The sequence below is a fragment of the Gambusia affinis genome, linkage group LG24 (genome assembly GCF_019740435.1).
Source record: "Gambusia affinis linkage group LG24, SWU_Gaff_1.0, whole genome shotgun sequence".
NCBI lineage: Eukaryota > Metazoa > Chordata > Actinopteri > Cyprinodontiformes > Poeciliidae > Gambusia > Gambusia affinis.
In genome coordinates, this window is record NC_057891.1 from 2,600,534 (window position 1) to 2,624,254 (window position 23,721).

At 39.9% G+C, this 23,721-nt stretch overlaps 1 protein-coding gene and 1 long non-coding RNA gene across 10 annotated transcripts in view; both read left to right on the forward strand.

Moving 5' to 3' along the window:
* Window positions 1-23,721, forward strand: part of LOC122827128 — a 40,404-nt gene that overhangs the window by 15,664 nt on the left and 1,019 nt on the right. For 2 of the 7 annotated variants that reach the window (XR_006369951.1, XR_006369952.1), the window contains exons 1-3: window positions 18,922-19,053; window positions 19,360-19,437; window positions 22,649-22,697. This is a non-coding gene — a long non-coding RNA (uncharacterized LOC122827128). Of the gene's footprint in view, window positions 1-18,916; window positions 19,054-19,359; window positions 19,438-22,648; window positions 22,698-23,721 lie in introns of those variants that run through there. The other 5 variants (XR_006369949.1, XR_006369955.1, XR_006369954.1 and 2 more) reach the window with 5 other exon arrangements.
* LOC122827044 (NLR family CARD domain-containing protein 3-like) lies at window positions 1,140-15,648 on the forward strand. Of its 3 annotated transcripts, none has more exons than XM_044109572.1 (9): window positions 1,140-1,147; window positions 2,926-2,947; window positions 4,405-4,752; window positions 5,549-5,872; window positions 5,949-6,041; window positions 7,018-7,341; window positions 10,268-12,020; window positions 13,537-13,716; window positions 13,907-14,059. In XM_044109572.1, exons 1-9 carry the CDS (start codon window positions 1,142-1,144, stop codon window positions 14,007-14,009), a joined length of 3,153 nt encoding a protein of 1,050 aa, XP_043965507.1. In that variant the 5' UTR covers window positions 1,140-1,141; the 3' UTR covers window positions 14,010-14,059. The 3 variants fall into 3 exon arrangements, with proteins under 3 accessions (XP_043965507.1, XP_043965508.1, XP_043965506.1); XM_044109573.1 differs by lacking the exons at window positions 1,140-1,147; window positions 13,907-14,059 and adding exons at window positions 14,498-14,671; window positions 15,206-15,648 and having other exon boundaries at window positions 2,908-2,947; XM_044109571.1 differs by lacking the exon at window positions 1,140-1,147 and having other exon boundaries at window positions 2,908-2,947.

The following is a 23,721-nucleotide window of genomic DNA, read 5'->3' on the forward strand; positions in this document are numbered from 1 at the left end:
TTTGACTTTATGACGATGCAACCTCAGGATGATGACGAGTAATAAGACCAGATTTGACAATTAGATGTTTTAGTCTTTAGTTGGTATTAAATAAATAATCTAGGAAGTTGTTGTGGACAGAGAGTTTGGGGGCTGCAGGGAGAATCTTTCATAAGAGTTTCAACAGCAAAAAGAGGAATCTTCCAGTAAAGAGTGGAACTGGAACTGGAGCTACGTAGGCCTGGCCCAAACAGCATGAAGCAGAACCACCTGCTGATGACGAGGTTCTGACTCGGTGTTCACATCCAGAAGAGACGGTGAAGATCTTCAGGGTTTGGAGAGAAGAACTGCAGCCCTGATGAGGCCGACCCACCAACAGCTGAGGGTTCACAACCTGGATTTCCTCTCCAGACTGCTGCTTCACGCTGAGTTTTTCTTTTGGTTGGAGCCAAGAACTTTCTCTGGTTTTGTCAGGAACAAGTTGAAGAATTTTAATTAGATTTTTGAGGCTACATTTGGATTTTTAGCATGAATCAACCCAGGAAAGGTCTTTCCATGTAGAATGAGCCTCTCTCTGTCGTCTGCTCATTTATTATATTTCAAAAGTTCACTCAGCCTCAGTTTTAGGGGAAGATAACTTGGTCATTTTTGCAACTTCTGTTTTTTTTCTGTTTTGCTGGATTTCTGACTCGGTTCTGTTCCTGCTCAGCTCAGCTCTGCAGATTAAATCAATGGAAATCTTAGTTGTGGACATCAGATTATTGAGATCGTCACCTTTAAGAGTTCTTCATGGTGTGAAATGCTGGTTGCTCAATAAAATGACCAGATGGTTTTATGGATTTTTGATCCAGAAAGTGATCCTGAAGTCAGTCTTTCCAGATTTCCAGAGCGAGTCGTGTTGGAGGAGAAGCTGCTGTTAAGGGCTGCCGGAGGTTTGGTTTGCTGCAGCTGCTCAGTCTGACCTGATGAAGTGAGGTTTGGTGTTCGAATGCCCGGCAGTTAGAGGCTTAAACAGAACCCTGCTGACCCGCTCGGTACCGGCCCGTCAGCAGGGCCGGTACCTGTTGACGGGCCGAGAGCTGTCAGCGGAGAGCTGGTTCAGGCTGCTTTACTGTGGAGAGATCAGCTTGATGTGACAAACACTTCCTGGTCTGTGATGATGATGATGGTGGTGCTGGTTCTGTCCTTCATCAGAACCCGGACATCATCGAAACCTGGTCGCTGTGGCAACCCCATCTCCAGGTCCCCACCGGGTTTTCTGCATCACCTGCTGCTCTGGTTGAGCCCAGAGCAACTAGTTGGATCCAGTCATGAAAACGAGAAGTGTAACAATAACAATAACAATAACAATAACACAGTAATAGTGGCAGTAACTATAATAACAACTGGCATGATATAATTGTTTTTAGATATTTGCGACATAATAAGCCACATCTGTCTTATTCTAAAATTGTCCTGTTAAATTATGTGCAATGAAACGGAAGTTTAAACAAAAGACAACTTTTATAAAATTATTCAACACAAAAACTGCATATAACACAAAAATGTTCAAAAGAAATGGGAAAGGCCATTTTATATTTAAAGATAATTTTTTACATATATATCTTAAATATTCCAGATTTTCAACCAAATTATTCATCAACCTTCATGTCAGTCCAGGCTGCAGGTGGTTCAGTTGTTGAAAGATGATCAAGCTGTGAAGAAGCAACAGCGCCCTCTGGAGGAACAACAATCTAATGACATCAGAACATGGGGATCACCTCTAGAGGGCGCTGCAGGGAATGTAGGGCCCCATGACAAGAAGATAAATTGTATTAGTCTCTTTTTTTTTCTTGCAAAAATTAAAATGAAAAATTATCTAAACAGAACAATAAAATAATTGTAATCTCCCAGTAAATCACTAGAATATCAGATATAAAAGGTGAAAACAGGCAAAGAATTGATTTAAGTTTAAATTCTCCAAATATTTTCCTTCTTTTATGAACCTTTTCCTTTTTTCTGCCATCTCTGCAGTCCTTCATTAAACTTTTAAATAAAATAAATTCATTTGAAAACATAATTAAATATTTTTAAACAGCTGATCTCCGATAAAAATAGTTGTCTTTAATGCAGTATTAACTATGAAACACTTTTTGTAGAGAAAACGGTTTTAACTTGATGTGCTTAAAATACAGAAAACAAAAGACACCAAGTTTGTAGCAGCAGTTTGCGAGTCAACAGGAAAGAGAGGAAACCACAGAATCCATAACAGTTTCCTGATGAATCAGTAGTTGTGTTATGGTCCATCAGGAAACTGATGATACATCAGTTTCCTGATGGACCATTAGTTTACATCAGGAAGCTCACATGCTGCACCTTGCATAATGCTTGAGTGTGACTGACCTCAGTCATACATTAACAGACTGAAACTGATTAGATTCCCTTCAGGGAGGGAGCAGACTGAGGGGAATAAAAGCTGATCTACAATCTTTGCCTCACTTGGTTTCATCCATCAGGTTTGCTAAATGTTTCCCAGGCTGGACAGTGAATGTAACTCTGGTTCTGATCCATTTGGATGACTTGTATTATTTGTAACACCTGATCATTTTCAGCATTAAAGCCTGTTTTTATAAATAAGCAAATCTCATTATTTCTCAAGGTGGTTTACACTCAGAGGTTCTGGTCGGTAAATGAAACTGGTAAATGGACCTGGTGGAGCAGAGAGACAGAAATGATCGAACTCTAACTATGAGGAAACTGAAGCTCCACGCCTTTCTTGAGAACTGATCTGGATCAAACCGGTTCAGAAGCATCTGGATCAGCCAATCAGCAGAGGAGTTTCCTCCCCTCTGCGTCTCTCTGCTGGTTCCAGTAAAAACAGTGATCTGGTGTGAGAGGTGAGGCTGACAGATTCTCCATCATCCTGAGATGATGATGATGATGAAGATGATGATGATGAAGATGGAGATGATGATGATCCTCCTGCTCGGTAAGATCACCTTCCTCTCTCTGCTCCTCTTCCTCTCCAGTCTCTCTACAAGCTGCTGATCAGCCTCAGAGCTTCTTGGTTCTGGTCCATTCTTCTCTCTAACTGACCCTTGGTGACCTCAGCTGGTTGTTGGTTCTGGATCAGAACCTCAGGTTCTGGTTCCAGCGACTCGTCTCTCACCAGTCCTCCCAGTAGATCTCACTGGTTTATTGTTGGATTCTGGTCTGGTCCAGTGGCTCCTCTTTGTCGTTTCCTGTCTGGATCTAATTTCTCTGGTTTGGGTTCAGCAGCTGATCTGGTTCTGATGTTTTCTATCAGTTTCTATCAGGTTGTAGTTCTGTCAGCACCAGAACCACTGAGACCCACACAGACCAGTAATCTGGACATCAGCTCCCAGAAACATTAACCTCAGAAACCAGTGATGAATGTCTGCAGATGTGGAAGGTTCTGGTTCTGGTTCTGGTTTGAATCCAAGATGGCCGCCTGGGTGGTTGTAGTTTGTAGTTTATTTCTCCTGAATTCACCTGGGTCTCACAGGTTGGTGGTCATAATGTTCTGCTGCTGATGCATGATGCTGGTCAGACCAGTAATGGAGAATCAGGTTCTGGTGGGTCCGGTTCTTCTCTGGTTTACTGGTTTTATAAAAACAAACCTGATCTATGGATGATATTCAGAATGTAATTATGAGTTTTTGTTCTTTAGTCAACAGGAAAATGACAACATATTTATTGCAACATGTTGAACTGATCCTGGATCCTTTAACAAATATCTTGAATGTATTTATGACTAGAATTACATTTTTAGAAATCTGGGTTCAAACTGTGTAATTGTGTAAAAGCCCCTTTAGAGATGAACGCTCACAATGAGGTTCTATTGAAGTAATAAAATATGTAGAATATACAGAAGTTTCCAAATTGTTGTTTGATCAACAAAGACGCTTCAGTTTCACAGCAGAAACTGACTGAAAGTTACTGGAAGGTTTAAATTCTGTAACTATAAAGAATCTGGACCAGAAATCCCAGAAAAATAAAGTTAGAAGAATTTTAGTTTTTCAGGAAGTCACAGAAACAAAATGTCTGCCCCAACAATCACCAAGATACTAAAACAAAAATCTTTCTCATCAAATCAGTTCATGAGAAAAAACAACCTGAAAACTGACAGCAGGATTTCTGCTAATAACCACAAACAGCAGCAACTCTAAAAAACACATTCAGGATGTTTGAGTTTCATCTGTTTCCATCTTCAGTTTTTACATTTTAACAGTTATTTTAATGCACTTTTATCAGTTTTCTGACATTTTGCTTAATGTGAGTTACATGTTACATGAACAGAGATCATTGCTGCCCAATAAGAGTTCAGCATCACTGAGCTGTTTAGCAGACAGACTGAAATCTTTCATCACTAGTCAATAACTGATCAGTATTTCTACACACTAAACCCTCGTCTTGTGTCCTCAGTTTCCCAGCATGCTCTGGGTGGAGTGGTGGAGGTTAATGAGGGGGCGGAGTCTGTCCTGCTGCCCTGCCTTTACTATGATCAAACACCTGAAGATCCGTTACTCATCTGGACTCGCAGTGATCTCAGTCCTAACTCCGTCCATCTACGGAGAGAAAATGGTGACGATCTTAAAAACCAGAACCAGCATTTCACAAACCGGACCTCCATGAATCCTGACGCTCTGGATACTGGAAACTTCAGCCTGACTCTGAGGAAACCTCAACCGTCTGATGGAGGAAACTACATCTTCAGCATCTCTAGTGGAATAGAAGAACGGAAAGTGAAACAGATTCATCTGAAGGTCAAAGGTCAGATAAACAAACAGCACACCCTATTTTAAAGTTGTTCATAGTTTCTGTAACCATGGAGACCATCCCCAGAATAACTCAGAATAACTAAGGAATGGATGAATGGATTATTTCTATGATGAAATTATTATTAATACAATAATTTCTATAATCTGAGTTACTATGGAAACAGATTTATTTCCTATAAACCTGCTGTTAATTCCTAACAAAACAGAAATGCTTTCATTACTATTTCATGTTTCTTTAAGTCTCTATAATTGACCTCAGTCTCTATTTTAGTTTTTCATTAACAGTAAAGCTGTCGGCTCTTTAATGACAGCAGCTTCATTCAAACACATTCATGTAAATATCAATAAAAATAAAATTTAAATGAATTAGATCAATATTCAGCATCATTTTATGACTTCTTAAAAACACTTTATATTTATTAAGATTATAAAACATGATTTATCGTGACCTTTTTCACTTTTTCCACTATTATTTATGTTTTGATGATCATTGACCAGCTGGATAAACTGAACATTTACAGGATGAATCTCCAGGAATATTTAGTATTTGTGTTTCTCATCTTCAGCCTCCACAGAACAAACAGGTTTTGTAGATCTGCTGTGTATAGATCAAACCCTCTGATGCATCAATAACTGTCACATGAACCACTGATGGATTCAAGTTTCTGATTTTATGTTGATCATTAAAGAAATGATTTTTCTCCCTGCAGACAGAAACTGAATGACGACATCAAACCAGAAAATGATCCAAACTGTTTCTGCTCATTTTCTTCTTTATTTCCTCTCAGTTGATCAGCAGGAGGTCAAGGTCACTGAAGGGTCAGGTTCTGTCGTCCTGCCCTGCAGAACATCATCCCACCTTCCTGAGGACACAATAGTGGAGTGGACCCGCTCAGAACCACAATTTATGATGGTTCACAGCAGCAAACAAAGAAACCAGGACGGTTTTTACCGCGACCGAACAGAGATGAAGAAAGATTTCCTGAGGACCGGAGACGTCAGCCTGACCCTGAGGAACCCCAGAGACGGAGACGGTGGACGCTACGTCTGCACCGTCTACAGAGACCAGGACGTCCTGAGACACACTGTGGTTCTGGAATATGTAAAGAAAGGTCAGAGCATCAGGTCAGAGCTGCTGATGAAGGTCAAAGGTCAGAATGAGGTCAATCTTTCTCTGTTTTTCCACAGAACCTTTTCCATCCTGGGCCAAAGCTCTGCTGGTTCTGCTGGTTCTCATCGTCTCTGCAGTTTTATATCATTTTAAAGATTATTTCCTGCCAGGTGAGTCTGAATGTTTCTGACCCAGAATGCTGTGAGACATCATGTGACCTGTCCTAGGGGTCAGAGGTCAACGGTTCATCTTGTCATCAGTTCAGATCTTTCTGTTCATTCGGGTTCAGATCAAATGCAGTAAAGTTAGAATCAGAATCAGAACCAGCAGCTGCTGCTGCTGCTGTCTCTACAGTCTGTTAGATTTAAAGGAACTCAGTGTTTCAGCTGTATTTCAGTTTTCTGGAAGTTTGTTCCAGATTTATGGTGCATAGAAGCTGAATGCTGCTTCTCCATGATTGGTTCTGGTTCTGGATGTAGAGCAGAACCAGAACCAGCAGGTTGATCCAGCAGCTGCAGATCTTTAATCCGTTCAGTGATTTATAAACTAGCAGCAGGATTTAAAGTCTCTTCCTCTCAGTGAAGGACTGTGGAAGTGGGCGGAGTTTGGATGTTTGATTAGTTACTAATAAAGTTAAATAAAGTAAAAGAGAAAAACTCAACATAACAGAATTCACCATTTTAAAGTAAAACTCAGCTTCTTCTGGGCAAAATGAGCCAACAGAAAATGTAATAAAATACAAACATTATTCTTCTGAAACACAAATAGATTGTATCTTACCAGTCTGATGGTCATAAATATCACATAAACTAACTACAAACACAACTTCAACTGATCTGCACTGATAACTGAACATTATTTCACATCTGAACAAAACTTTACTCACTAAATGGCTGCTGCCCCCTAGTGGCAAAGATATAAACTACAATTCAGTCCTGCCTTCAGAACAGTTTCATCACCAAACTGTCTTGGAGATGAAACACTGCTGTCGGATTTTTCTCTCTGACTTGAACGTCTCAGTTACAAAGAAACATTTTCACCAGAAACACCTTCATGGTCTCTGACCTGATGGGTTCATCCTGGTCCAGGAGGAACTCCATCTGTCTGTCCGTCTCTCTGTCTCATCTTGTCCTCTTTGTCTCTCAGTTCCACTGAAGGTGGATTCAGGGGTTAAATCTGTCCTGCTGCCCTGCAAAACCAACGTCTGCCTGCCTGGAGGCGCTAGAGTGGAGTGGAGGGACGGAGAGAACAAGTTGGTCCATGTGTATCCAAACGGTTCTGCTGATCCTGAAGGACAGAACCCGACCAGCAGCAACAGAACCAGGATGAATGACGACCCACTGAAGACTAAAGACCTCAGTCTGACTCTGGAACGTCCCTCAGTTGCAGACAGCGGGATCTACACCTGCAGAGTCTCCATCAGGAAACGAGTCATCCTGATGATGAAACGGGTTCATCTCCAGGTCAAAGGTCAGTGGTATAAATGTTGGATTTTTCCAATCAGATGATTGGTGGTTATCAATAGCAATGATTGGCTGATTAGAAGGTCAAAGGTCAATGTGGTGTAATGAGTGAGGAAGAGGAGGAACCAGATCAGGAGGTTCAGGATAATCAGGGACCAGAGTCCTGAAGAAGCAGCTGGAGACTTTGACTAGGACAGTGTCCCCTGCTGGAGACACCAGTTACTGTTCAGAACCACCAGACGGGTCAGAACCATCAGAACTGAAAAAGTTTTTCAACGTTTTGAAATCGAGTCCTTTTCACTTTCTTAATAAAATTCTCCAGCAGCAGAAAACAGCGGCTCACACGGCCCAGATGAGGCTGGAGAGCAAAGAGGTTGTAAAGCAGGTGGAGAGGTTTGGATCGATGGTGTTGTGGTTGTCCAGGATCAGAGGATCCAGAGACTTGGCCGTATCGCCCTCTGGCAGGAATCTCTGCTCCTCCTGGACGACATCAGCTGCTTTTGGTCTGACTGAACACTTTGATGTCGACGTGTTGGAAAAAGGTTGGCAGTTGGTAGAGCTGTTGCCTTGCAGCAAGAAGGTCCTGGGTTCGATTCCCGGCCCGGGGTCTTTCTGCATGGAGTTTGCATGTTCTCCCTGTGCATGGTGGGTTCTCTCCGGGTTCTCCGGCTTCTTCCCACAGTCCAAAAACATGACTGTCAGGTTAATTGGTCTCTCTAAATTCTCCCTAGGTGTGAGTGTGTGTGTGAATGGTTGTGTGTCTCTGTGTTGCCCTGCGACAGACTGGCGACCTGTCCAGGGTGACCCTGCTTCTCGCCAGGAACGTAGCTGGAGAGGAACCAGCAACCCTCCTGACTCCATTAGGGACAAGGTGTTAGAAAATGGATGGATGGTTTCAGCATAGATAAATTAAAAAATGAGAAATTGTGTAACATTTAAATTTAAGATTTTAAGGAGCTGGCAAGTTTACTTTGTAAAAATTCAAAGAACAATCTTTATAATTACATCGTTTTGTTATTATAGCAACGATCTGATTTTTGAGTTTTATCTGTTCATTAATGCATCTTAGCAACTACAATTATATTTAACTGCTCAGTTAATCAAACTAGGCCCCTTCTCCCAGATTTCACTAAATCCAAGGTGAAATGTTGTTAGTGCTGCTGATGTTCTTTGCAGCAAGAGGGGCCCCTAAGTCAGATTCTGCTCAAGGCCTCCTAAAGCCTTGGACTGGCCCTGCATGATGAATTAGACCCACTGCACAACACATCTCTTTGTGAATGCATTTGCGCATTTGTGAACCGCAAATGTGAACATTCACGGTTCACATTGAGCTGCGTGAGCAGAGCAAAAGCAGTGGATTTAATCTTGACTTCTTCCTTGATAAATTCTACAAAGAAACATGGATTCTCATCCTCACAGATGGTTGACAAAAATGTCCATATAGGTGATTCTATATGAGCCACCTGTAAACTTCAGAGATAAAGCAGCGACACCTCTTGAAGCCGTGTCTCCAGCAGCCTGATTGGTGCTCCTTGTTCAATGCATCCACTATTTAAAACTATAAATGCATCTTTCTTTCTTTCAGGAATAATTCTGCCCTGCCAGTAAAATGCTCACCACAAAAGAGACTCTTGCAGTCAGGCTAATTAAAGAATATATATATATATATTAAACGAAAATAAATGTTTTCTTTTAATAAAAACTCAGTCCCTATCTGACTGTGAAGTGTCTGCAGTATTAGCAGTACATGATGCTTTGACCAAAGATCAGGGTGATGTTTTTGTTCAGGTAACAGTTATTTGGCAATCAATTTGAGAACGTGTCTGGACAACTCCTTAATGTCACTTTCTATTGAAACATGAGCTTCCGTTGGGCTGCTGCTGCAGCTTCCGTTGGGCTGCTGCTGCAGCTTCCGTTGGGCTGCTGCTGCAGCTTCCGTTGGGCTGCTGCTGCAGCTTCCGTTGGGCTGCTGCTGCAGCTTCCGTTGGGCTGCTGCTGCAGCTTCCGTTGGGCTGCTGCTTCAGCTTCCGTTGGGCTGCTGCTGCAGCTTCCGCTTCCGTTGGGCTGCTGCTGCAGCTTCCGCTTCCGTTGGGCTGCTGCTTCCGCTTCCGTTGGGCTGCTGCTGCAGCTTCCGCTTCCGTTGGGCTGCTGCTTCCGCTTCCGTTGGGCTGCTGCTGCAGCTTCCGTTGCTCATTCCTTTGACCTGGAATTTCAGACAAAAACAATGTTATCGGCCAAAATCAATATGGGCAGGTCAGGTTTTTTAAAGATTGGTAATCGGTCAGAAAGCTGCAATCGGTGCAGCCCTACACACGTATTCATGACATTCTTTGATTAAATAAATTTCTCTTAAGCATAACTCCAAAAGCTGAAGAATTAAATTTATACCAGGTGAATCTTCTTTTCTGTCTCCCTTAAGGATAAGTCCTTTTTTGAGACAGTGTTTTGCCAACTCATCTTCTGACCGGAGCTTTGGACGTTTGGATCCACTCTGCACAGCAGCTCATGTTACCGATGCAGCGTGCAGTACCTACCGCGACCACCAGGGGGCTTCAAGAGCAATTTCTTTTTTTCTTTTGTCCATAAAATAATGATTTCTACATTATCAAAAATATTGTAAAAACAAATCACTTCATGTTGAAACTGTGTTTTTGTTGTTGTGATGACATAGAAATCATTATTTTAAAAAAATCAGCTTCACCGAGGGGCCCCTTGGTGGCCCCGGGGCCCTAAGCGGCTGCTTAGTTTGCTTTTGCCTTGGGCCGGCCCTGAGACTGACGTTGGAATAACTTTCATTGAGTTTTCTCTAGTTATTGAATTAAGTTTCCTTCATAGTTTATGAAGAAGAACCAAACTGGACACTTTATTAGTCCAGTTACTTGTTAGAATATTGCAGATTGTTTTTATTAAATTTTTTTTCTTTGTTTTTTCAGATATTGTTGCTCAGTATCAGCCTGACCTTAAAGAGTTTCTGAAGATGAAGTTCCAGAGTCTCTCTGAAGGCGTCGATGAACATGGAAATAAAACCGTTCTGAACCAGATCTACACAGAGCTCTACATCACAGAGGGGTTAACTAGAGAGGTCAACCAGGAACATGAGGTCAGACAGATTGAAACAGCATCCAGGAAACAAGAAACAATCAGAAGAGAAGACATCTTTAAAACCCCACCTGGAGGAGATCAACCAATCAGAACAATGATGACCATGGGAGTGGCTGGCATTGGGAAAACACTGTTAACACAGAAGTTCACTCTGGACTGGGCTGAAGACAAAACCAACCAGAACATTGATATCATATTTCCATTCACTTTCAGAGAGCTGAATATGTTGAAAGAAGAAAAGTTCAGTTTATTAGAACTGATTCATAAATTCTTCATTAAAACCAAAGAAATCAGCAACTTTGAAACGTTTCAGGTTCTGTTCATCTTTGATGGTCTGGATGAAAGTCGACTTGATCTGGATTTCAAGAACAATCCGTTCCTGACTGATGTTACAGAGTCCAACTCAGTGGATGTTCTGCTGACAAACATCATCAGGAGGAAACTGTTTCCTTCTGCTCTCCTCTGGATAACCACACGACCTGCAGCAGCCAATCAGATCCCTGCTCAGTGTGTTGACATGGTAACAGAGGTCAGAGGGTTCACTGACCCCCAGAAGGAGGAATACTTCAGGAAGAGATTCAGAGATGATGAAGAGAAGGCCAACAGGATCATCTCCCACATCCAGAAATCAAAAACTCTCCACATCATGTGTCACATCCCAGTTTTCTGCTGGATCACTGCTAAAGTTCTGGAGAATCTGATGGAGACCAGAGAGAGAGGAGATCTGCCCAAGACTCTGACTGAGATGTACATAGAGTTCCTGAAGGTTCAACTCACAATCAAGGAGAAAAAGTATGATAGAGGAAAAAGAACAAAATCAATCTGGACTCCAGAGAACAGGAAGCTGATTGAGTCTCTAGGAAGACTGGCTTTTGATCAGCTGCTGGAGGGAAACCTGATCTTCTATGACAAAGACCTCAAACAGTGTGACATCAACATCAAAGATGCTGCGTTGTTCTCAGGAGTTTTCACTGAGATATTTAAAACAGAGAGAGCAGTGAACAACATCTCTGTCTACTCCTTTGTTCATCTGAGCGTCCAGGAGTTTCTGGCTGCAGTCTACATGCTACACTGTTTCACCAGCAGGAAGTCAGAGGTGATCCAGACGTTCCTGGGAGAAAAATACAATGAAACATCTGTAGATGAGTTTATGAAGAAAGTCATGGAGAAATCCCTCAGCAGTGAAAATGGCCACCTAGACCTGTTTGTCCGCTTCCTTCATGGTCTCACTGTGGAGTCCAACCAGAACCTCTTAGAAGATCTGCTGGGTCAGAGAGAGAACAGTCCAGAAACCATCCAGAGAATCATCACCAACCTGAAGGAGATGAACACTGATGAAATCTCTCCTGACAGAAGCATCAACATCTTCTACTGTCTGATGGAGATGAACGATCTCTCATTTTATCAGGAGATCCAACGGCTGCTGGATTCAGGGAAGGAGCTCTCAGATACTGACTGTTCAGCTCTGGCCTTCATGCTGCAGATGTCAGAGGTTCTGGATGAGTTGGACCTGGAGAAGTACAACACATCAGAATCAGGACGATGGAGACTGGTTCCAGCTGTGAGGAACTGCAGAAAGGCTCGGTGAGTCCAGATGTTTTCATTGTGTGAATGCTGATTCAGAGACTTTTTAAACTTTAATCTTCTCTTCATTCATTGAGCCGCTACTCCATAATTCACCTTTTAGGATCTTTGACTGTTTTTATAAAATAATTATTTAGGTTTAATGAAAAGTTGAACCATTAAAATAAACCGTTGCATTAATTAGAAACTTTGTGAACAGTGTTGATCTTCTTCATTCCATCATCATCCTCACCTCTTCCTCCTCCCACTAGTTTCCTCTGAGTTTGTAAATGAGACCAAAATGTGGTGATTGTTGTCTGGTCCAGAAAAAGTTCTGGTTTCTGTCAGATCCTCCCAAAGCTCTGAGAACTCTGAGCTTCCAGAGCTGGAACCATTTTCCTCATCAACTCTTCATCTGCAGCCTTTGTTGAAGCTGTTAGCTGTCCTCCATGAAGACCTGGAGAGACATGAGCTTCAACTCTTTAGACATCCCAGCCTCTTCTAGTTACTGGAGAACTTTCACTGCTTCACCATGAAAATGCTGCTGGACCCAAACGCTCCGTCTCCTCCAGGGGTTTTGGTCTTCAGCTCTTCAGGAGTTTAGCAACAATTTCTTCTGACATCCAAACCTTTGTTCCTCTGAGACGACGGACAGACCACTGCAGAGACACGGTTCCCTCTTCCAACCAGTTTGTCCCAGTTCCTCTCAGATCAACAGTCTGAGAGGTTCAGACCTGAAGCAGCAGCAGGACCGGTTCTGCTGCTGCTCTGCAGGACGACCAGAACAATCTGAAGCTTTTAGCTGCAGCAGGTTGACGACTGTCCACTTTCTACTTTGTTAAAGCATCAAATCCAGCAGATGAACGGAGACAGAACTGGGAGCATCATGTGTTTGGTTTCTGCTCCCAGTTTCCTCTGTGGCAGCATTTAATAACCTGCTGCTGGGAACTTTGTTTCTATAGAATATCCTACTATTATTAATGATGATGATGATTCTAGATGCTGCAGCAGATATTGGCTAAACAAACCCAGAGATGCCAGAGGTCCACAGCAGGCTGGACTTCCTGCTCTGCTCACTTCATTTCTAACTCACTTCCTGCCTGGTGGAAGATCTCAAGGAGCCAAAGGGTCTAGTCCAAGTCCCAGCTGTGAGCAGTTCCTCCTCCTCTCCATCATCTCCAGTAGTTTCCTTCATTCAGCTCAGTCAGCCTCTTCATCAGCTGCTGCAGCTCCTTTGAGGCTCTGATGCTGCAGCTCCATCAGATGCTGCAGAGAAAACTGAACTTTCCTTCACAGATGATAGAAGATCTTCAACATCTGACTGCAGCTGAAGGTCTGAGGACATGAAGCCTGGACCAGAACCAGAACCAGAACCTGGACTTTAACCAGGAACTGAACTGATTCTCTGTGGGGTCAAACTCAGTAAATTGAAGATCAGATGTTGATCAGATGATGACATCACTGTTATCATATTTTAGTCTGTTATTGATCCAGATTGATTTCATTAGAACTGATTTTATTTCTTCTCTAATCACAGACTTGGTGGCTGTTCACTCCTAAAGGCTCAATGTGAAGTTTTGGCCTCAGCGCTGAAGACCAACCCAGATCTGACTGAACTGGAAATAAATCAGATCTTCATAGATGGAGGTGGAGAATCTGATCTGAATCCTCTGGTTGAGATCCTGGAGAGTTCAGTCAGTAAAGTGAAGAATCTGAGGTTTGTTTTCTCTATTTATCCAATAAAATTATTGATTATTGAACTTTGTTTTTCTGATTTTAAAATGTTTTTGATGAGCAAAAATGAGTAAAATAATTCAAATGATGTAAATTAATGATGGAGATGTTTCAGTTTGGTAAAGATTCAGATTGTTTTATTTCTCATTTCTGATTCTCATCTTTACATCCAGAATGAAATGTTGTTCCTCCAGTCGAGCCACAAACTCTGACAAGTTTAAATCATCATTAATGATCACATCTAAGAAACGACTGATTGTAGAAAAACAAATCTAGATGAAATGAATGAAAGTGAGGTTTGCAGCAGCAGCAGGTTGTGGTTCTGTTGGGCCAGGTCAGAGAGGAACCGTCCTCTTCAGTCTGACAGCCGTCAGTCGGTTGGAGCCTCATCTCCATGACGACGCTTCATCAGGTCACGTCTCCTTAGGAAATAATGGCCTCCATTGGCTTTCAGCAGCTTTAATAAGAACCCAAAGGCCATTAATGAATAAACTGACTGGTTCTGATCCAGTTACCAAGTCGGGTCTCCAGCTGATGATCAGGAACCAGCAGAAATAGTTCAACTCATCTTTTGATCAAATGTTCTGGTTCTGCTGGTTTGGACTCTTTAAACCAGTTTGACTGGATCAGATGTTGGAATCAGTTCATCAAGTTTCTTTTACATTCAGGGAAATTAATTTTCTACATTTTTATTATTTATTTGTTCATATTTCAGTTTTAACCTGCATCCTGTTGGTTCAGCTCATCTTTTATTCTTTATTCAGATTGAATGGCTGCAGTTTGTCAGAGACCAGCTGGACTTCTCTGTTCTCAGCTCTGAAGTCCAAACCGACCCATCTGACAGAACTGGACCTGAGCAGAACCAACCTGGAAGATTCTGGACTGAAGGATCTCTGTGGTTTTCTACAGACTGAAGGCTGCAGACTGGAGACATTGAGGTATTTTAATAATATAATTATTGATATTTATGTGAATAATTATTTATTATTGATCATAAATCAAAGTTCATTTCTTCTGTTCTAATCAATATTTTCTGAGTTTGTTCCTGGACTTGGATCCAGAGTTTAATTTAGTCCCTCTGTGTAACTGAGTTGGACCCGCTGACCTGAGGTCAGAACAGGACAGCATTCGGACCCCCGGTGTGTAGAAATCCCCCTCATGTGAAGCAGGTCAAAGGTCATTCAACCCAGTCTAGAAAAGTGAATCCTGGAATCTGACAGGAACAAATCAATAATCAATGATTGATGCTTCAACACTTTGATCAGAACCTGGAATGATTTTACTGACTAAAATCCTCCAACACAACACGACCCAGTACCAGGTTCTGGTTCTGGTTCTGGTTCTGAAGTCAGCAGGTCTTTATTGAAGCAGCAGCTTGTTGGCATTAATATTCATGAGAATCTTTAACTGGTTCTGTTGGACTGGTTAACCTGCATCCTGTTGGTTCAGCTCATCTTTTATTCTTTATTCAGATTGTTTGGCTGCAGTTTGTCAAAGATCAGCTGTTATTATTTGGCTTCAACTCTGAAGTCCAACAGCCTCCATCTGAAAGAACTGGACCTGGGAGGAAACATCCTGAAGGATTCAGATGTTGAGCAGCTGAAGGATCTTGTAGATTATCTAAAGTAAGTAAATGTTTGTAGTGATTTCATCTCCTGTCAGCATGTTGAACTAAACCCAGTTAGCATCAAAGCAAAGATCCAGTGTTCCCAGTAAAGCTGCAGCTTCTCAGTGGGAGGAGAATGGTTCAGGCTTCCTGATTGGACACAGAGACAGCAATCAGCCAATCAGAGGAGCAGCAGCTTGCTGTGTTCCTGTGTTTGTGTGGGTGTGAAGATGAGTGTTGTTGCTGTGTCCATGTCTCCAGGAAGTCCAGCTGGACTCCAGCGTCCAGCCGTCCAACATGTCTAGAGACAGTCAGGGGTCCTCATTCATCAAACTGTGGCAGCAGCAGATCTGATCTGGAAACCATCGAGTGGATGTGCTGCGTCACTGACTGCTGCTGGAGAGAGTCTGGAAACACTCACTGATCTGATCTCTCCTTCCTTCTTCTCTCTGCAGGTTGGGCTGATCTCTGTAAAGTAGAGAATGATCTCTCTGTCCTGCTGATCCTCAGAGGTTGAAGCTGCAGCAGTTTGAGTCTAAAGAGACTCTGACTGGATCATGATGATGACCTCTGACCTCCAAGATTTTCCTCCTGTTTGTTTTCTCATGTCTGTCATTTAGTGTCTGATATTGTTTGTCTCTTTGGATCAATAAAGATCCAATTCAAACTGGGCTCCATTTAGAGGCTTGATGGAGTTTTGATCTGAACTGGATTCAACTGGAAAGTTGATCTTTTTTCTCTCTGATTCATTTTCATCCTGGAACCAGAACTGGTCTGAGAATGGAAACATGGGAATCATTTCCAGTTCAGCTTTGAAGCCATGAAAGAAACTTCAACCCTCTTTTCTCTGCTGCTTCTTCCTTCTGTTGACATGAAAATGTTCCTCAAAGCTCCTCAGAGAAAAAGATGCTTTACTGGAAACTGCAGAGAAACTTCAGCTTCCATCACAGAAACCAGTTGAACCAGTTAAGAACTGGATGTCCCACAGAAACTCTGATCTTAGAGCAGTTTTCAGGAACATCCATCTTTTATCTGAAAAAAATGTAGATATATATATTGTGATGGAAAAATTTCAATAAGGTCACATCTGCTAGTCATGTTATATGAAATGCTTATGAACTCTCACCAAAATAACTATTTGGGTTTCATGTACAAGGTTGGAAGTTTGTTTTCCACAGCTGCCATCCCATAACCTTGCATAAAACCCATGTGTAGTTTTTGCTTGGCAGTGCTTTGCATCCAGACTTGCTTCATTACTGATTGTCCTATGAGCTCTCGCTATATTATGCACAATATATGAATAAACCTGATTGAGTGATTTTACCTGAACAGTGCTTGGAAATAGTATATTTCCACGAAAATATATAAATAACTTTTGCATCATAGTTATTGTTGGGAAATTGAGTTTATCAGAAAGTTAATGTTCTCATATTATTATTCTGTTGTGTTTTTTACTGGGCTCCTTTTCTTTCATGATACTTTATTAACTGTTTCAGGGTCTCTACTTTAGACTGTTGTATCTCCAGGTTTCAACACTTGTCCAACAACCCCTGACCAAAATCCCACTGAACTCCAGAAAAACACAACATATTTCTGACATGAATATCCAAAAACGCCAACCAAGTAATGAATGTAACAGTATGGATGAGATCTTGTAACAAAGAATTGGCCTCATTGTTCTGATGGATGTTATCGGGTTAATTAACGGACTGCTTTGTTTTCTTGACAGATGTATAATTTGTCTGAATAAACCTGCAAATAAAGATATTTAACATAATTTATTTTTGTCAAAATAAGAGCTCTTTCTATTTCCTGATGTTACCACGTTTCTCTTTGTGGGCGAGACGTGAGCAGCAGCAGCTGTGATCAATTGATCGATTCTCTGCTGAAGTTTGCAGCAACAATCATTGATGGAAAACCTGGAGATTGAACTTCTGGAGTCAAAAAACCCCAAATGTTTCATTTGGTCTCCTAGAAATTCACTGATGGCCCAAATGAGAACGACTCATATAATAATAATAATGTTGTATGGCCTGTCCATCACAAGTGCAGATGCAAACTTTTTATTTGTCAAAAATTACAAAAGAAAATGTTAAGTATTTGTCAATGATATATTTTATGTTTTGTTTTGTTTATTTTCTCCAACTGAGAATCGACAACCAGACAGTGAAGAATTAATACGTTAGATATCACTGTTTTTATTTTTGTTATATACAACTGGGTTTTTTTTAAAGTAAAGTAGAAAGAAACTGTTTTTATAATAAAGCAGATGTTGAGTTTCTCTAATAAATTACACCTGGACTCTGAAAACACGGATATAAAGGTTTAATAAAAACACAAGATATGTATTAAGTTTTATTGTTAAAGGAGCAATGAATAAATATTGTAGTAAAGAAATATATGGTTTGATTTGAAAGGTTAAGTTTTAATGTAGGTGTTAAAACTGCAGCTGCAGTAGCGTCAAGGTCCAGTTCTCCTAGTGCAGTAGTCCAATCAGCCACTAGAGGGCGCATGACGACTCTCGCTCCTCACGTTTCTTCTTCAGCTGATTTTCTGCTTTCTTGGGTTGACAAACAGGAAGTGTGAGGATGGCATCTTCACCTTCATCGTTCTCCTCTTCCTCAGCTGCAGCATCAGTGATCCTAGTGGTCCAGTTCATCTCCTGCTGATGCTTCCAGTTCTTCTGGGTTTCTGCTGCTCAGCTTCATTGACAGCTTCAGCTTTTCTGACTGGACTAACAGATGATTGATTTGCTGCTGGAAACAGAGATGGTGGAGCAGATCCTGCAGGGGGCGCTCTGGGGCCTGAGTGTTCAGGTCGGTTACAGTCACAACTCCCAGAGTCCTGAATCTTCTGGTTCCTTCCTGAAACGATTTCCTGCAATAAAATGTTGGCTGTAAATGAGCTGAAAACAGAGAAAAACCTGAAAAGGTTCAAATCTGACCTCATAGTTTCACGGTTCAGATCACTGTGGATACAAAGAGAGGAAAACATGGAAGTAAAGGAGTTGAAGTTGTTTTTACTTCAGAGTAACTGGACCTTTTGAATGCAACCAGAATTAAAGATGAATGATTATTATATTCATAGATCTCCAGCTCCAACCAGAAACACTGAAGTCTTCCTTTGTTTGAATCCAGAAGCTTCTTGCTCTGTTTTGCTTTAAACGAGGAAAGAATGAAGGCAAACTCAGGGATGGAACCAGCAACCTGTGAGACCCAAATGCTTTTCTTAATGCTCTGAGGTTCTGTTCATCTCACCAGGAAGGGTCTCGGCTGCCATTTTTCTTCAAATATGACATAAAAACAAATGAAATATGAACGTCACTTCCAAACCACCAGAAGAAGAAGAGATGATGAATTAATTTCAAACTTGTTGCAAGTAGAGCTGAAGTTGTTCTCCATTAGTTTTTATTTACTTTTACTCACTTACAAAGATCAACTAATGGCTCTCAGTCTAAAGGTGTGGAAAGAAGAACTCAGTCAAACTTTGGCTGTTCTGATAACAAAGTTTATTTATTGAGTCACTTGCACCAATGCAGCTTTCAAAATGGCAGCCTTTACATCCAGCAGTCCATCTATTAACTAGTTAAACTCCACCTTGTCAATTTCCTCAGGCCAATCAAACTGCAGCTCGTTCTACAAAGGAGCTGTGTTTGGGGCGGGCCTCCTCTTTAGCACAATCCAAGATGGCCGCTGCAGAGGACACACCCGCAAGGTAGCAAACATTTCATCGACAAAGACTCATTAACACACGCTGGAATTCAAAATGTTGAAGAAAAACTGGCTCCTTCTTAACAGAGACATGAAGTAACATGATAATTATCACATTTCTGGACCGTCGGGTCAAAACTTTTAGCTCTCGGTAAAATAGAGGCTAAAGCAGCTCAAGGTTGTTAAGCTACTCGATTGATAAGATGCAGGAGAAGACGTGAGAGTTTTTGTTTAATGGCGTAATAAAGTTTTGACAGTATCGTATATCCGTGATAACGGTGTAACTGTGGGTCCTTGTCGCTCTTTGCAGCCCCTGCGTGTTCGTGGAGGTGGGCAGCGGCTCCGGAGCGGTTCGTGGTTTTCTGTGGTCGGACCTTCAGCTCTACCTGTGAGTTACTGACACACTGTATGCAATGCAGACACGGTGGTAAAAGGAAGGCTTTATTGTTTAGATGTGATTCAATAAATCAGCGCAAATAAACTTGTATTATTTTGAAATAAGGTTGTAATGTGATGTTTGAAGCTTTCAGCAGGTATGGAAAAGTAAATAAAAGTATTTTATTAACAGGAAAAACATCTAAAAACTCACGAGGTCAACCACGAGTCATCCATAGGGGCTCATGAATATTGGTAATGTGAATATATTCAGAAATCATTTATGAGGGTAAGAAAAAAATTAAGATGACATTTTCTAAAATGCAAGATCAGCATTCCTGCAGTCTGCATCTCCAATCTTAATCCATGTAAGCCTGAAATTTCCCCAAATATGGCAAATAAAAATGACATTCTATTTAATGTAATTAGAAATAATGGGGACTAAAACTAGACCAAAAATGAGGAAATCTAATATGATAGAGGTGGCTATATTTAGGAAAAGAAACCTGGACTCAGTGAATCACATTAACAACATTATAAATAAATAATTATTGTAAATGTTTATGCTCCATATGAATGTCATCATAATGAAGATGAACACCTTAATAAACTTGCTTATTTTTGCTCTTTTATGCAAAATGAGAAGTGAAAAAGTATCTATGTGTCACATGAATGCAGATAAAAACTCTGATTCCTTTTTGTACAGATTCTAATTAAAGAATTTCAAGTAAAGAAGTTTTCCCAGCATCTAGTTTCACTTTTACAAGTGAAACCTGTCATAGTTTGTTTGCTGGACCATCGTATCATTAATATCTTTTACAATGTGTTTACTAGTGATGGGTAAATGAGGGGTCACGTATCGTTTTGACCCAAAACTAAACTTTATCGATACCGTCACTGAATACTGACACCTGCTGGACGTTAAAAGTCCCTACAGGCAACGCAGTTGGCAGAATGATTAGATGACCTGGTCTAAACAATAAGATTGAAGTCATTGTGTTTTTTGTTGTATATTATATATTGCATTATGTCATATCTTCATTTAAAATCTAAATATATTTGTTATTCTTTGATACAGTCAATAAACAACGTGAACCAAGTGATGAAAATGAAAGTGTTTGGAATGAGGATGATTGTGGACTGTTTATTTTTTTGTGTTGTTTTTTCACAAATTGTCATTCAAAAAAATAAGTTTTTCCAACACAACTTCTCCTGCTGTAGAAAAAAAAATGTAAACAATAAAATAATTGATAAAAAGCAACTGATGGCTGCATATCTGAGTTTATCCTGGTGAATCTGTTACTTCATTCTGATTCACTATAATGTCTCAACATTGAGGAGGTGGATTTATTTAAAGAAAACTGATTTTAGTGACACTGTATATTGTTCATATAAATAAAATGTTGTCTTTTATATTTAATTTGTATGTAGATCTTTATGAATGTGTTTTGCAGGAAATGTCGTTTTTTATTTATTTATAGCGGGGTTGTCTTTATTTATGGAGGTTTAATTCAAGAATAAAAATATGAAATGTATAATTTAAGAGGACAAACATGTGCAACATAATATGAAAGTAAACTAAGAGTCAATTTCAGCTGAATTTGGATTCAGATCAAGTAGAAACAGAAAAGAACTGGATGAAACAACAAAGTGAAAATCAATGTCTTGTTTTCTGACATAAGAGCAAAACGGTCCCAAACTATGAAACCTTTAGTTTGTGTTGAGGCTCCAAAGTAAAAGATGAAGAATAATTTTGTCAAATTCATCCCACTGACAGATTCACTTCCTTATAAACACAGTTTGGTGAATCAGCGTCATTTAGAAACAGTTCCTGTATCGATCAGGTGACTTTGAAAGCAATAAGCACCGACACGAGGTTTGGTCTCTGGACTTGAGACAAACATCACTAGTGTCTCCTGTTTATCACCTTCAAGCTGTGAATTAGATCATTTACCCACAACTGTAAATAGTAATGAAAATGAGACACATGTAGAGTGGTGTTGTTTATTTTCTGAACAAATATCCTGTTACTATCATCAAACCGATCAGTTGTAACGTACCTTTAAATTACCAAGAGAGGCAGCGACTTGTACAGACTGTTAACTTCTGTAATCTTGGACATAGAACCGGATTATATTGTGACATAATAAAAGTGATGTAAAGATAAAAACAGAGCAGGTTGGAACACAGATTTGTCTCTAAATATCTCAGTGAAGCTGCTACTTGTAGCAGGTAAATGGAGGTAAAACAGAAATATGACAGAATGAACAAACCATGAGGACGGACTGCTTGGCCAAAAGGCTCCTAGTTAAAGATATAAAAGCCTTTTGGAAAGAGGTTAAAACTATAACAACAGTAAATTATCTGTCACATCGTCGATGAGGAGAATATGATTGTAGATTTTTCAACAATCCTTCATCAAGTTATTTATCTGTGAACCTTTCCAAGTAGAAAAGGTCAGTACTGTAGAAAGTATCATAACTCAGGATGTCTATCAGGGAATGAAATAACCGTCTGTAAATAAATCTATAGGAACGGATGTTATTTCAGCAGAACATCTTAAATACGACAGGTCAAAGGTCACCACTCTTCTTTCCTTGTGTTTCACTGGTTTTATTATGTTTGGATTTATTCTTGATAACTTGATGAATCTACTTCCTGTAATTAAAAACATTGTCAGCTCTGATAACTATAGATCTATAGCACTAGATAGTAGACTGTGTAAAGTCTTTGAACTAATTATTTAGACAAAACTAGTAAAGATAGTTTTGTCTCCAAGTCCAAACCTGACACTGATTTGTATTTATATATGGTTAAAATAATTATAACTGCAAACATTCTATGATTTTTCTGTGTTTTTTGATTGTATAAATCAAAGAAAACTAAATATGAAATGTAACCAACCTGGTGTGGTCAGATATACAGTAAGATGTCTGACCTGTTGATGAAACAACTGTGTTTCTGCATCCTTTCATGTCAGAGAAGGAAGATTTTGATCTCCTCTGGTGTTTAATGTTTATATGAACGATTATTAATCATTTAATGCTGATTATTTGTAGTTTAAGTTCATCATCTGTAGAACTACATGATGTTCAAATCAAAAAGTTTCATCTTGATCTGTGGCACTAAGGAGGAAAATAATTGAGTATTTTTACATTTGAAGCTGCCTGGGACTTTATTGAATATGTGAAATGAATTAAAATATCTTGTTCATGTGTTTACAGATTGTTTTTCTGATGATGTTTACTGTCAGGTTGAATGTTAGATGATCAGGTAAATAACATTTTCTGTAAGTTTGGATTCTGTTGAAGTGAAACTGAACTTGTGTAGATAAATTGTAGAAAAACACTATTTACAAGTGAAACCAATGAATGAATCACAATACAGAGAGTTTGTAGGACAATCAGTAATGAAGTTCTGCCAGGCAGAGAAACACATGAGTTTGATCCAAAGGCTGGGAAACCGTCTGGTTCTGACCCAGATAGATTTATGTTGGTGGGAATAAACATAGAGCAACACAACTTATTGTAATTATTCCACATCATTGCATTTGTTGTGTAATGTTTAAAAATCAGTCTTCAGAGATTGAAGGTTGTTTATGATGATGCATTGAGATTTTAGCTAAATAAACCCAGATGGATCAGAACCAGTGAAGTGTTTGTATTTGCTGCATCAGCACTTTGATGGCTGTTTTAATAAAGTTTACGTATAAATGTATTAATTTTTTAAAGGAGTCTAATAATAGAACGATCCTTCTGTTTACTAACATTAAATATAATGCAGTAAAATATTCATCAGTCCTCTGGAGACGTTGGTATGATTGACTAGTAGCTTTTATTATGTGTTTTTTATTTGTTTTATTCTTTAGTTGTTTTTTTAAAAGTATTTAGGACTTTGAGTGTGTAATAAAATCTGTCTAAATGTATTTTTATGTTTTTTTCCAATTGGTGAAGATCATATTAATTGTAAGATGTGTGGTTAATATCAGTATTATCATAAATTATCCAACTGATTGTGTGTAGAAGTAGAGCACAGTATCAGGATGCACTTTGATATTTATTCTGAATTATATGAAACTTTACTGTCATCACAGTAACATGGATCCTAAAGAAAACATCTACAGTAGAGGCTTCATTTTAAAATCATAAATATGTATGAAATGTTTCTGACATGAAGATTCAATAGATTTAGTTCAGTGGTTTCATCCTCCAGGTGTGATGTCACTGCTCAGCAGGTGGTCCAGCCTCAGTTTCCCCTCACTGGTTACCAGAGCAACTCCTGAGAAACCATCATGTCT

Coding starts and splice junctions, on each gene's coding strand:
- LOC122827044 (XM_044109573.1), top strand. CDS start 2,908: ATGATGATGAAGATGGAGATGATGATGATCCTCCTGCTCG. Junction 2,948..4,404: donor GATGATGATCCTCCTGCTCG/GTAAGATCACCT, acceptor TTGTGTCCTCAG/TTTCCCAGCATGCTCTGGGT. Junction 14,672..15,205: donor TGCAGACTGGAGACATTGAG/GTATTTTAATAA, acceptor TTCTTTATTCAG/ATTGTTTGGCTGCAGTTTGT.